The sequence below is a fragment of the Aethalodelphis obliquidens genome, unplaced genomic scaffold (genome assembly GCF_003676395.1).
Source record: "Aethalodelphis obliquidens isolate GAN/ISIS:26980383/991018 unplaced genomic scaffold, ASM367639v1 scaffold79, whole genome shotgun sequence".
NCBI lineage: Eukaryota > Metazoa > Chordata > Mammalia > Artiodactyla > Delphinidae > Aethalodelphis > Aethalodelphis obliquidens.
Window position 1 is genome coordinate 892,081 of NW_020838023.1, and position 15,708 is coordinate 907,788.

At 31.1% G+C, this 15,708-nt stretch overlaps 1 protein-coding gene across 3 annotated transcripts in view; it reads right to left on the reverse strand.

Annotated features, from left to right (window-relative positions):
• Window positions 1-15,708, reverse strand: part of CSMD3 (CUB and Sushi multiple domains 3) — a 1,084,122-nt gene that overhangs the window by 66,263 nt on the left and 1,002,151 nt on the right. For 2 of the 3 annotated variants that reach the window (XM_027092553.1, XM_027092550.1), the window contains 4 exons: window positions 14,316-14,501; window positions 12,592-12,786; window positions 9,916-10,089; window positions 1,290-1,463 (listed from right to left, as the gene is read on the reverse strand). In XM_027092553.1, coding sequence (XP_026948354.1) covers window positions 1,290-1,463; window positions 9,916-10,089; window positions 12,592-12,786; window positions 14,316-14,501 — 729 coding nt within the window. The remainder of the gene's footprint in view (window positions 1-1,289; window positions 1,464-9,915; window positions 10,090-12,591; window positions 12,787-14,315; window positions 14,502-15,708) is intronic. The other variant, XM_027092552.1, reaches the window with a different exon arrangement.

Here is a 15,708-nt window from a genome sequence, read left to right on the forward strand (position 1 = left end):
TTCATTTAGTGCTGGCTTTTCCCAAACACTCTGTATTCCTGTGAACTGTTTTATTGCATTATCTCACTTTATTAATCACAGGAAGTCCAGTAATACTGCTTCATAACTGGGCACAGTGAAAGACCCAAGTCACTTTTAGTACTTTAAAAATGACCCAAGAGCAATTAATTTTCAACTGTATTGTTAACGTCAACCTATTCATTTGAAAATGTAACTGCATCTTATTCTTGTTTAAAATTATTGATAAAGAAACCTGTTTTACCCCAAGGGCCAATTTCCATTTATAGTCTCAATTATTCAGCAAGAAAAATAATGGTATTAGTTGCCTATGCTTTGATATAATGAAAGGCAAAAAATCTGGGATGGATCCAGCATAATATTGCTGTCTTTAAATCATTAACTGTCTGCCCCCTATACACACACACCACAGAGAAGAAATTTTGCTAACTACATGTTCTATTATCCTATTAAATCTCAACACATTAATGTATTTTCTATTAAACTAGAACTCCAAAAAAATTCTGTTGATTGGATAAGAATGTGACAATGATAGAATTTATAAATATGGATGTAACTGGCCACAAATTAAATATTTCCTGTGAACCCATACTTAAAGACCCACGCATTATTTCTCTGAAGCATCCAAAATCTCTATCATTTGATCCTATAGTGTTAAAATTACAACGTATTTACAGTGTTTATTCTAATTTTCTAACACCATTTTTAATACAAATGTCAGTGATTGCTGATGGAAATTATTAGGAGAAAAAAATAAGAAATATATGGATAATTTACTTTCTGATCCAAAATAGGATAGATTGTGATATGAAATACTGTGTACTGCTGGGTATTCAGTGGAGTAAGAAAAAATACTAGAGTTATTACTCAGCTATTTTAAAATTCATTTTATCCTTCATGTGTAAATTCACATCTAAATCAACTTAAAAGATCAGATGGATATTTGTTGAACTAGTAAGATCTTTATTAAAACAATTCCAAAATTGTTCCAAATCCACAAAGTAATGACAGGCTTTCTAATATTTCTTCCACTTTCATGGTGGATGGTTTTATATGCTTCTGAACACACCCTACTTTAAAGACTAGTGTGTGTCAGTATAAAAAAATGCACTGTGAGAACTTAGTTATTTAAATACACAGACACGTGCACACACATGTACATATGTGTGGATCTGTCTATATAATCATTTCTCTTACCTAAGAAAAAAATTACTAGTAATTGCAAGAGAACTAAACAGAGGTCTCTAATTACTTTTGCCATGCTTACTTACGCACACAGGATGGAAGTTGACCAGACCAGTTGTGATCCTGTTGACATATTCTCACTGAAGAACCAATCAGTCGAAAACCAGGATTACATTGATAAACAACTGTGTCTCTGTATCCATAATTTTCTCCAATAACTTGACCATTCACAATAAGCTCTGGAATTCCACAGTGGCCCGCTGAAATTGGTCAAAATAATATTTTTAATATTGTGATCTAAGTTTTATTATGATTTGTATATTTGTATACATATATAACATTATTAATCTTTAAATGTTTACTTAGAAGTATGCCACAAATAAGGCAAACACAATTATATAACATTAAGATAACTGTAATATACTTAACAAAATGCCTACTATTTGGGAATTAAAAGAAAACACACTTCCAGTAACAGTTGGGCCTGGAGGAAATTAGCAAACATTTCAATATGTATAAAAATGAAAATATAGCATGTAAAATTTTGAGGAATACCTATAAAGTATGCTTAGTGAGGAGCTTTACAGTGTTAAATGCTTTTATTAGAAAAGAAGAAAGATATAGGATGAAACAAGCAATATTTCACTTTATGAAAAGGAAAAAGAAGAGCAAAATAATGAAGAGGAAAAAAAAAGGCCAAAATAAGTAGACAGAAGAATATATTAAAGACATTTACAGAAATCAAGGAAATAGAAAAATAATAGAGAGCATTATCTAAGCTAAAAATTCTTTCTTTAAAAATAAGAGAGAAGGTTCAAATAAATAAAATCAGAAATGAAAGAAGAGAAATTACAACTGATAGCACAGAAATATAAAGAATTATAAGAGACTACTAGGAACAATTATACACCAACAAATTACAAAAACAGGAAGAAATGGATAAATCCCTAGAAATTTACAATCTTTCAAGAATGACTCTTGAATAAATAAAAATCTGAACAGACCAATCACTAGTATGTGATTGAAACAGTAATCAAAAACCTCTCAACAAACAAAAATCCAGGACCATATGGCTTCACTGGTGCATTCTACCAAACACTCAAAGATTAAATAGCTATTCTTCTCAAACTTTTCCAAAAAAATTATAGAGCAGAGAAAGCTTCCAAGCTTATTTTATGAGGCCAGCATTACCCTGATACCAAAACCAGATAAGAACACCACAAAAAAAGAAACCTACAGACTAATAACCCTAATAAATATAGATGCAAAAATCCTCAACAAAATATTGGCAAACCTAATACAACAATACATTAAAATGATCATACACCATGATCAAGTGTGATTTATTCCAGGGATGCAAGGATGGTTCAACATCTTCAAATCAATCAGTGTGAAATACACATTAACAACATAAAAGATAAAAATCATATGATCACACCGAGAGATGCAGAAAAAAACATTTGACAAAATTCAACATCCATTTTTGATAAAAACTTTCAACAAAGTGGATATAGGGAGGCAATGTACCTTAACACAATAAAGGGCATATATGACAAGAACCTGCAGCCAATATCATATTAAACAGTGAAAATCTAAAATCTTTTCCTCTAAGATCAGGAACAAGACAAGGATGCTCATTCTCTCCACTTTTATTCAACATAGTATTGGAAATCCTAGCCACAGCAATTAGACAAGGAAAATAAATATAAGGCATCCAAACTGGAAGGGAAGAAATAAAACTATCACTATTTGCAGATACTATATACAGAAAATTCTAAAGATGCTACAAACTATTAGAAGTAATAAATGAATTCAGTATAGTTGCAGTATACAAAATTAATATACAGAAATCTGTTGTACTTCTATACACTAACCATGAATGATCAGAAAGAGACATTAAGAAAACAATCCCATTTACAACTGCATAAAAAAGAAGAAAATATCTAGGAATATGTCTAATCACAGAGGTAAAAAACTTGTACTTGGAAAACTATAAGACACTGATGAAAGAAATTGAAGATGACACAAACAAATGGAAAGATACCCCATGTTCATGGGCTGGAAGAATTAATATTATTAAAATGACCATACTACTCAAGAAAATCTACAGGATCAGAGCAATCCCTATCAAAATACTTTTCACAGAACTGAAACAAATAACTCTAAATTTTGTATGGAAACATAAATAGCCAAAAGAATCTTGAGAAAGAACAAAGCAAGAGGTATCACACTCCCTGATTACAATCTATACTACAAATCTACAGTAAACAAAACAGCATTGTGCTGGCACAGAAACAGACATATAGACCAATGGAACAGAATAGAGAGTCCAGAAATAAACTCACACTTATATGATCAATTAATATGAAGGAAGCAAAAAAATAGAATGGGGCAAAGGCAGTCTCTTCAATAAATGGTATTGGGAAAATTAGACAGCTATATGCAACAAAATAAAACTGGATGACTTTCTTACCCCATATACAAAAATAAACTTAAAATAGATTAAAGACTTACGTATAAGATCTGAAACCATAAAACTCCTAGAAGAAAACATAAGCAGTATGCTGTTTGACATCATCCTTAACAATAATTTTTTAGATCCGTCTTCTTTGACAAGGACAACAAAAGCAAAAATAAACAAATGGGACAACATCAAACTAAAAAGCTTTTGCATAGTGAAGGAAACTATCATCAAAACAAGAAGTCAGTCTGCTGAATTGGAGAAGATATATGAAAATCATATAACTGATGAAGAGTTAATATCCAAACTATATAAAGAACACATATAACTCAATAATAAAAAAAACCTCAAATAGTCCAATTTAAAAAATGGGAAGAAGATCTGAATAGACATTTTTCCAAAGAAGACAAACAAATTGCCAACAGGCACATGAAAAGATGCTTAATAGCGCTAATCATCAGGGAAATGAAAATCAAAACCACAAAGAGGTGTCACCTTACACCTGTCAGGATGGTTATTATCAGAAAGACAACAAGAAATAACAAGTGTTGGTGAGGACGTAGAGAAAAGGAACTCTTGTGCACTCTTGGTGAGAATGTAAACTGGCCCAGCCACTATGGAAAACAGTAGGGAGATTCCTCAAAAGATTAAAAATAGAGCTTCCATTCCACTACTGGGTATCTATCCAAAGGGAAAAAATAAATACTAATTCAAAAAGATTTATGCACCTTCATGTTCATCACAGCATTATTTACAATAGCCAAAATATGAAAGCAACCTAAGTGTCCCTCAATTGATGAATGGTTAAAGAAGATATGATACACACAACACACACACACACACACACACACGCACATGCACAATGGTATACTACTCAGCCATAAAAAAAACAGAATCTTGCCATTTGGAATAACATGGATGGGCCTTGAGGGTATTAACCTAAGTGAAATAAGTCAGACAGAGAAAGACAAATATCACATGATTTCACTTATATTTGGAATCCAAAAAACAAAAAAAGCAAACAAAACAAAACCTAGAGTCACAGATACAGAGACCAGATTAGAGGTTGTCAGAGGGAGGGGGGTTAGGGGGAATGTGAAATGGGTGAAGGGGATTAAAAAGTACAAAATTCCATTTATAAAATAAATGTCAGGGGGATGTAATGTACAGTTTGGGGAATACAGTCAATAATATTGTATTAACTTTGTAAGGTGACAGACAGTAACTAGACTTACTGTCATAAACATTTTGTAATGTATACAAATGTTGAATCACTATGTTGTACAACTGAAACTAATATAATACTGTATACCAGTTATATCTCAATTTAAAAAAAAAAGAAAAAAACTATAGTAGACTAAGCAAAGAGAAATATGTCACTGTAACACAATCAAGGTAGTCAAAAGTTAGAAGCTTTAAAAAAGAAAAAGTCAACAACATTGTTAGACTCCTAGCTAATCCTATCAACACACACAAAAAAGAGAGAACAAAATTACCAATAACAGGAATGAATGAAGTGACATCACTACAAAGCCCACAGATGTTAAAAGGATAAGGGAATATTAAGAACTGCTTTATGCTGATACATTTAACAATTCAGAATAAAAGGACAAAATCTTTGAAAATTGTATCATCCAAAAACTAACACAAGATAAAATAGAAAATATGAATAGTCCTTTATCTATTAAAGTATTGCAATTCTTTTTTTTTTTTTTTTTTTGTGGTTCGCGGGCCTCTCACTGTTGTGGCCTCTCCCGTTGCAGAGCACAGGCTCCAGACGCGCAGGCTCAGCGGCCATGGCTCACGGGCCCAGCCGCTCCACGGCATGTGGGATCTTCCCGGACTGGGGCACGAACCCGTGTCCCCTGCATCGGCAGGTGGACTGTCAACCACCGCGCCACCAGGGAAGCCCTGCAATTCTTAAACAATAACCTCCCCCCCAAAAAAAAACAGACTCATTTTTTCACAGTAAATTCAATCAAATATTTAAGTAAAAAAGCAAGAAAAGAAACAAACAAAAAAACACCAATCTTACACAAACTCTTAGAAAATAGAAGAAAAAGAATCATTTCCTAACTTGACTAATGAGGTAACCATAATCCCAATATTAAACCTGTAAAAGACACAGAAAAAAATGTCCTTCATGAACATAGATGCAGCACTATTTAAAAAAAATTAGAAAATTAATACATGTAAAATACATCATGATTATCTGGGGTTTACCTAGAAATGACCAGTTGGTTTAAGATGAAATATTGACCACTGTCATCTAACATACTGACAGAATAAAAAGAGAGAAACATACATGGCTATTTCAATAGATGAAGATCATTTGGCAAAATTCAGTACCCAATCATGATAAAAACTAACAACAATTAGCAATATAAGGACATTTTCTCAACCTTATAAATACATCTAAGAAAAAAATTTCATATTATATTTACTGATGAAATATTGAATTCTTTCCTCCTGATATAAGGAACAAGACATGGATGACCACTCTCACCAGTTCTGTTTAACATTGTTTGGTGGGCCCTATCTAGTTCAATACACTAATACAAAGGAAGAAAGTAAAAACATAAAGTAGGAAACAAAACAGTAAAACTATTTCATGCTCAGATGACATATACATAGACAACGTTATTTTAAGAAAATCCTAAAACAAGTAAGTGAACTTGCAAAGAGGTAGGATATTAGATAAATATTTTGATTAATTTTATTTTTATGTACTAACATCAAACAATTGGAAATGTAATTAAAAATGAACAATATCGCTTATATTAATGTAAACACACTAAAGATTCTGTGGAATAAATTTAGCAATAGGCATACATAATCTCTATGGTAAAAAAAAAATTTTAATATTTGCTATTGCAAAAAAAATGAAAGAAGACCTTAATAAATGAATAAATATACTAATGAATAAATACACTAACTTTACCATGTTCAGGAATTAGAAGAGTTAACATTGTTAGATGCCAATTCTCCCCAGACGATCTACAGATAGAATGCAATCCTACAGTCATTTTAAAAATAAACAATTAATAACCGAATTCTAAAACATATATGAAACTTCAAAGGACATAGAGTATCCAAAGTCATCCTGAAAAATAAGAACAAATTTTGAGGACATACACACAAAATTTCAAGATTTATTATAGAATCTATTCAACCAAAAGTGCCAGACACCCTTCTGGAAAATACAAACAAACAAACAAAAAAACACTCAACCTTACTTCATGATATATAAAACAACAAATGACTAAAATAAGTCATAGCTATAAAGTAAAACTGAAAACTGTAAAGCTTCTAGAAGAAAACATAAAAGAAAATCTTTGTGACTTATGGTTGAACAACGTTTTCCTAAACAAGACACAGAAAGCAATAGCCAGAAAGAAAAAAAGATAAATTTTACAAAAATTGAAAACTTCTGCTCATTAGGACAGCATTAAGAAATGAATAGGAAAGTCATAGGCTGGGAGAAAATGTTAAAAAAAAATAAGAATATATAAAGAACGCTATAAGTCGTAATAAAAGGCAATTGAATATAAAAGATACTTCAGGAAAATTTACAGATGATCAATAAGCCCAAGAAATTGTACTCGATCAGTAGTCATCAAGACAATGCAAATTAAATCTTGTAAGATACCTTTTTGCACCCAATAAGATGACTAAAATTAGAAGACTGGCTATACCATATGCTGCAGAAAATGTGAGACAGCCAGAACTCTTCCAGAAATTTTATTCCAGACTATGCAACAGAAAGGAATACACATGTCCACAAAAAGACTTTTACACAAATGTTCATAACAGCTTTGCTCATAACAGCCCCAAACTGGAGAGAGTCCATGTGTCCATCAACAGGGGAATGGCCAAAGTTTGGCATATACACACAATAGGATTCTACTCAGAGAATTTTTTTTTAATTACTGATATACACAACAACATGAATGAAAGAGAATGAAAGAAACCTTACACGAAAAGAGTACATAATTTAGGATTCCCTTCATATGAATTTCTAGAACAGGGAAAACTACCATATGGTGAAAAAAACAGAACAGTGACTGTCTCACTGAGTAGGGGAGGAGACCTGCAGATTAACTATGAAGGGTCACGAGGAAGCTTTCTGAGGTAATGTTAATGTTCTACAACTATAGAGTGTTTAGTTACATAGGTGTACACATTTGTCAACACGTATCTAACAGTGTATTTATGATATGTGCATTTCACCATATGTACATTTACCAACATAAAAAAAGAAAGGAACCATGAGCAAATATTGAACTCTAGCTGATATGTATATAGAAACGTTTAACAATGCAGTGTACTGAATTTGGCAACTTCAAAATGCATCAAAAAGTAAAATGAATTGATGGATTGATAGAGGCATTGAAGGATGACTAGATATGTCATAAGCAAATACAACAAATGGCTAATCATAAAATCTAGGTGGTAGACATATGTATATAGATAGCCAACTCTGAATTGAAAAATTCATAATAATTGGGAGTTTGGGAATAAATACACTATATTTAAAGAAACAATCATAAGCACATTCTAGTGGCCATTCTAGGCCAAAAGTGTCTGGGGCTATAAGGACAAGTTGTTTGCAGTCATGAGAAGAATGACTGGGCTACATGACTTCTTAAGGTTAATTCAAAGCATAAGATTCTAGGATCTGCTTATTTGGCAATTGCACTTTCCTCCTACTGACACACTTTTGAGTTTATATTAGACATCAACACTATATCCTATGCAAGAATATTGTTGTCTTTATAGACTGAGAGACAATGTTTGCTTACAAACATTCCTTTTATGCCCTGTCTTTCCACAGAACAGAATCAGGATTCTAAATAGGTGAATGAAACCACTTCCTATACACAATATTCAATAAATAACATATAACATACAATAGTAGTTCATCGGGGCAAAGAGTTATAAAATATAGTATCTTAAATTTAGTTTACATATATTTTCAAATGCAGAAGTAAACTAAGTAATCTGTAATTGAAATAAGCGTAACCAAAACCAGGTTAGAAACTAGTAAGAAATATTTTATTTTATCATCTAATCTTATATTAACACATAATGATTTACTATCTTTACCATTTTCTTTTTTATATAATAGTCTTATAGCATAGTCAAATAAATATGTGTACTCTTATAAAGAAGCCATTGTTACTGGGTTTCCAAGTACACCTACTAACAAATATTCCTGAGAGGTTGAAGAAAAGAATTTTAACCAAAATCTCTAGCTATACCCTTTTAAGTTTCAAATAACGATTGTATCACCATAAATATTTTCAAGCTTATTATCAAAACAATATGTATTTAAACTGCTAAAATATAGACTTTTCTGTCATATGTCATATTTTTAAATAGTAAAATTTTAGAGACAAAACATTGTACAAATTTAGCAACACCTTGTTCATAATAATCAGCAATTTTTAAATTAGTAAACCTAAAGATTATGCCTTGTTTCTAAAAGGCAAATGAGTAGTTATTATAACAATTATTATTATTACCTAATTCAATACTTGCTGTCATTTCTTGAAATAACTTTAGAGAAAAATAAAGCATAAATCATACTATTCTCTTAAGATAATTACTGAAGTCTCTGTAAAAAGGGATAAAGCCTAAATCATAATATTCCTTTAATAATAAGAGAAGGGGTAAGAAGAACTAGCTATTCAGTCTCTTAATGAACAGATTTTTACAGTGAATTAAAAAACCTAAGGGAAAAAACCCTATTTTCCTAAAATCAGGTTTGAAAAATAGATTTTTAAAGTTTTAATACAAAGTAATACTACACATGTTGAAATGTTAGGAAATAAAAAGGGAGAAAGATATTTAAATGTGGAACTTGTTTTTCTTCTTTAGTCATTACCTTAAGCAAATAGGTGAAAGGAGAATTGACTATGGTTTAGAATGAATTAACTGTTACAGTGATTAATCCAGCTGAGTATGCAGACATTCAGCAATTAGTTTTTACCTTTTATTTTCACCATGCCTGGAAGATAAATGTGTCTCTCCTTAATGACATAAGATTCTCATTTGGAATGCTAGTTGATTAACTTTAAGAGTTATCTGTTTAATAGCTTTTCTACCATGAGATATTTTAAAAGTTAAATATTTTCCAGTTTTTATTATCCTTACTGAGTGAATATAAGTTATTGTCTCTTATTATGAAAAAGGGCTGCCTTTCTAGAGGGAGAAAAAATGTTTGGTTAAAATGACTTAAAAATCTGTACCTAAGCATCTGGTTTCCGATCCACTCCAAAGACCTGAAGAAAAGCATTCACGTACAGCGGAGCCCACAAGCATGAATCCTGAATCACAGGTAAAGATGGCCGTTGAGCCATATGAAGTTTGAGTTCCAATCTTATTTCCATTTGGAGGTGTAGGTAGTTCTCCACAGGAAATAACTTGAAAACAATAAAAAAATAAAAACGCTTAAAGACATAGTCAATATGAACTTGTAACAAAACCATGCTGTGATTTGATATATTTACAATTGAAATTGACATTTGTAAAACATGTTTGAATGATTATGAAAGTGTAGAGAAAATAGATGACATAATTTAAAATTTATCCCCTTTGAGTTCCCATAAATCTTCTCAGTAACAGTGACATGTGATGAAGATATTTTGTTTGCATTTTCTGCGTAGCCAACCTGGTCACCCAACAGGTTGTAATGAAAAAATAATAATAACAAGACTAAGGGAGGATAATTTATTAGTCCAAAGTCTTTCTCTGACTTATCAAGTGACATTGGGCAATCCCTTTGACTTACCTGAGCCAGTTTCCTCATTATCTAAGATCATAAGTGCAAATAATTTTTGTTGCACACTCTACAGTTTATAAAGCCCTTTACATGTGAAATATCATTTGATTCTCACTAGAACCATTAGATTATAATTATATTTCACATTTTGGTTTTAGGTTTTAAAAAACTAAAAAATAGAGATTAACTGACTTGCTAGCTCATTCAGAACCCAGCTCTTAAAACACCTTCATATTTAAAGACCACAAATGAAATTTCTTTCTAGAATAAAAACAATAATAGATAGCACTTATTGAGTGCTTTTGTACCAGACACTATTACTAACACTTTATCTTACGCAATTCTCAAAACAACTCTATGAGGTAGGTGCAATCATTATCTGAATTGTGTGCACTAGGATATGGACACATAAGAGGAAAGTAACTTTAATAAGATTCCACAGCCTATAAACAGCTAAATCAAAATTTAAACCTAGCCATTTAACTCAAGAATTGAATACTTAACCACCAGCCTTTATTCTGGCTCCAGCTCTGGCTTTCAGCTCTAGGCTTTAGGATTCTATTAGACAAATAGAAAATTTGCAGACTTTAAAAAATTGCATGTAGAATTTAAGATGTACCGATTGTTTTGAACTAATACCCCAAACAATCCTTTGAGGTAGCTATAATATTTATTAATATTAATAATACTGATATTTATATCATTTTAATTTCAAAGATGAATAAATGGAGGACCAGAAAAAAAATACTGTTCTTTCCATTTTTCTCAGTGAATTGTAATTCCTAGATTCCTATCTTTCCTGCATTCTTACCTGTGGGCAGGAACCTGATCTTATGTAGAACTTAAATTTTTTCTACATAATAAAGGATTGAACACAAAGAAACCAGACAAACATTTGTTCAATAAATGCTTCTGCTGTAGATAATTTTTTTCCTTCTCTTTGAAACATCCTTATCCCATGTGCCCTTTTAATGAAATTATAATGGAAGAAGAATGAGCCTAGAGGAAGATCCTGGGTGAAAACTGAAAAGAGTAAAGCAAAAATTTACAATACATATGCCATATTTTTAGAATATGTAATGTAATTTAGATATGTATTTTGAGATTTTTAATTCATCAATATGATTATCTTATAAAAAATGGCACCCCCCAAATCCTATGCTTAATATGGAGATTAAGAAAATAAATATTCCTAAGTAAAATATTACTAGGTACTTGCGTACTTACTATATATAGTTATGTTATGCTAAAATTTTAGTCTCCATAATTCAGACTTCAAATGTTTTATTAGTTTATTTATAAATTATGTATCCATATCATAAATGCTGTAAAACTGTGTTGAACATGAAATGAAAGGATGAATTTTCAGCCTAGCATATTTCCTGGTACTAAGTAAACTCAATAAATGTAGTAAAGAAAGTTCAAAGGAAGATCAAGATATTTCATCTGATTATGCTATGTTAAGTTAGCTTATCTACATTAGACACTAGCTATTTATAAGAATGTATGAAAATAGAATGACTAAGATGTTCAGTTTGATTCAATAAATATTTATTGAGCTCCTGCTGTGAATCAGGTTCTAGCTGATATTTTCAACGTGTAACACCATTAAATCATAATAACTATGAGATAGGTATTATTGTAATTTTCTTGTTTAAGAAATAGAATAACCATCATATAACATCAAAAGGCAGAGGTTTTAATTAGACTCCATGGGTTGAAACCCAATTATCCATCATTTATAGGCTCTGTGACTTGTGTAACAAGATAAAAATTCTTGGGTTCAGTTTCCTTTCTGATAAAATAAATATAATAATATCAACTTATTTATAGAATGGGAACTAAGGAATAAATGAAATAATACATGTAAAGGGCTAAAAGTAGTGTGTAGTTGTTTTAATAAATGATAGACCTAGAATCTAAGGGAAGGGTTTCTGAATCCAAAGCCCCTGTTGTTGTTGTTTTTAATAAGCATTTACAAATACCAAAAACAGTTACAAAATTTTAAGATGACTTGAGAATAAATGACCTTTTTAAATAATATTACCTCAATATTGCTCTAGCATATGTAGAAAAAAGAAGTGATCAAGCAATTCAATCACCAAGGATTGCATATGAAATGTTTAGCGGAGTGTATACTTACTTTGGCAATATGGTCTTTCATTTCTCCAACTCCAAGTACCATTAGGAAGACATTCAATAGAAGCAGGACCTAGTCCATGATAACCAGGATCACAGCTGAAAACTACCTTGGTTTTGTATTCATAATGGGAACCATTCACAATTCTCCATCTTCCGTGTTCCAGAGTAAAGGAGTTGATGCTTGGGCATGTAACAACTATACAAAAACCAAAGAGATAAATGCTAATAAGTCAGTCATGTCTGTTCTACCTCTTAATTATATCTCATGTCTATTCGATTCTTAGTTCACTATTTCCTGAGTTCCTTCACTATTGTGCCATAAAAGGTCTTTAGCATTTTTTTTTCATGTTAATCTTCCTACTCCCTCAGTTCTATGGTACTGCTGGCAGTTCTGTGAACATGTCATGCTATTTCACACTTGAAAGTCTTTGTACATATTATTCTATGCACCTAGAATCCCTATTATTGACTTTTCCATTCTTCTTTTCTTAGATTATCATATCCAAGTTTATTCCCTAGTACAGGAAGACATGAAGTATATTTTAGTGATGAACCAAACCAATAACATTAGTTTGTTAAAATTGTCTGACTTTCTTGAAGCTGATTTAAAAGTATTCTTTTTTCTTTTTTCCCAGCTTTACTGAGTTATATTTGACACAAAGTGGAAAAAAGGGAATACTTGTACAAGTTGTGAATGTAAACTGGTAAAGCCACTATGGAATACGCACATACAGCAGTATGGAAGTTCCTCAAAAATTGAAACTATAACTATCATATGAATCACCAATCCCACTTTGGGATATATATCCAAAGGAAATGAAATCAAGATCTCAGAGAGATATCTACACTCTCATGTTCATTGCAGCATTAGTCACAATAGGCAAGATACAGAAATAACCTACTCTCTCTTCTTTAAAAGTTTTGGAAGGACTATATTTTGAGGAAATTTGTTTTATGAGAATGATCTTTTTATGCAAGACTTGTGATATAAACTTCAGCTAATTCAAAACTTGCTCAGCATAAGCAGACACATTATTAGACACTTATGTTAAGATTGCAAATAATTTAACAACCCCATTTTAAATGAAATCACAGCTAAGTTGAAATGTTAGTACTAAATAGAACAAGTAATTGATTTATAGAGAAAAATTAAAGACCTTATTTAAAGACACATTTTCTAATCCTTTTCTACCAAATATTTTATCTGAATTATTTTCTATAACCATTATATAATATTCATTTACCTATTACAGTATTGATGGCAGGAATGAGAACTATTCTAAATGTAAGTAACCTGAAGAATTCTGACAAAAGTTGAATATTATGGATCATCTCATTAGCATCATTTATGTTTATAAAAATCAGTTGAATGTATTAAAATATAATTTTATTAACGTAAACAAAATCTTTTTTCAAAGACCTATGTATTGAAAACACATGCTGATTGATGGATGACTTTTTACAAAATAAATAAAACGTTGCTATGTAAAATAAAATGCCACTTTATTTTTTTGACATAAATATTCTGGAGCTTCTGAAAATGAGTAAAACTGTCCTTATACTGTATTTCAGTTCTTCCTAGTACAAGACAGCTTAATTTACTTCTATTTCCCTCTTAGACATCATTTTAGGGAATGGTTCTAAAATCTGAAAAATACATAAAATTTCAGATCATATAAGATGCCAGTAGAAACACAAGTGATGAAATTTCCTTAACATACATACCAACACAGCGAGGAGTCTTGTTATGATTGCTCCAAGTTCCATCTGATTGACAGACAGCAGTGGTAAGTTCCTTAGATGACAATCTATATCCATCATTACAAAAATAGGTAACTCGGGTTCCTACCAAGTAGTCTGTTGTGAGTATTCCTCCATTTGTTGGAGCTTTAGGAATCCCACAGGAAATTGCTAAAATAAATACATACATACAAAACCAAAGAAACAGAAAACTAATTAGATAAGTCTCATAGAGTACAAAGCATGTAAAACTATTTGGAATTTTATTAATTCCTCTGAAACAATTTCAGAATATCTTCAGCAAAACCTTTTTTGAACTACAACTTTCTGAATCAATTATTTCAAACTCTGATTGAATGTCTTTTTAAATTGGTGAATCTATACACTCTTAATACTTTATTTCTTGGTTTCTTACTTAGTTTCTTGTCAGCATGTGCATGGTTATCAGCACGCACACAGATTATAAGAGAAGGCAAGTTAAGTAAATATAGAGTGTATTAGTGCTAATACATGTGTGGACCTAGCAAGTTAGGTCAATTCAATTTGACAGTATTAAAGATTATAAAGGTAGTGGTGACCAACACTCATCAGGGTTTCGGCCAGGAGTAAAACAAATAGATTTATTTTACCTGGAAGCTGGATATTACTTTGTCTTAGGTTCAGCCAAACTCTATGTGCTTGTGCACCTTCCATGGAATATCATGTGTACGGACATATTTAATAAATATAGGGCTAGGACTTATCGTCTTAAAACCTAGTTTGGGTCTTCCTGCATTTCACTGATATGTCTCAGATGTCTTGGTTTTTATCTACAATAAATCTGATTTACGTAAAAGTTAGTTTTACCATAATGGGATAATTACAGTATAAATTTATATTTCAATAGTTTATTGTATAAAATCAGAAAACCTCTAAATTCTGAAATAACTAGTTTTATTGGTTTCATATAAGAGATTCTAAACTTGTAACTATTTTTCTCGTATCAAAAGAAATAATAGAAAGATACGAGTTTAGTTTGAGTATTTACAAAAGCTGTAAATATTCTGTCGCCATTTCAACCTAAAATTGTTTCTACTTCTCTTATAAAATCTATCACTTAGGTGTTTAATTTTAATTAATTCATGCAAATTGACTACAAAGTAAAAAAAAAATCTTAGTAAAACACATATAAAATTCTCAAAGTGGAATAGCAGACTCCCTACTGGTGAATAGCTTGATCTTTTGTAATTTGATAACCTGCAAATTATAAACAGAAAAGTAGTAATGTTGATTTAATAAATTATATAAGCAATCTCATATAATTATGTTATTATTCTTGCTATCTAATTATAGACCTCTAAAATAGTGTTGCAAAGGTAAATGGTTCCCTGATGTCTGT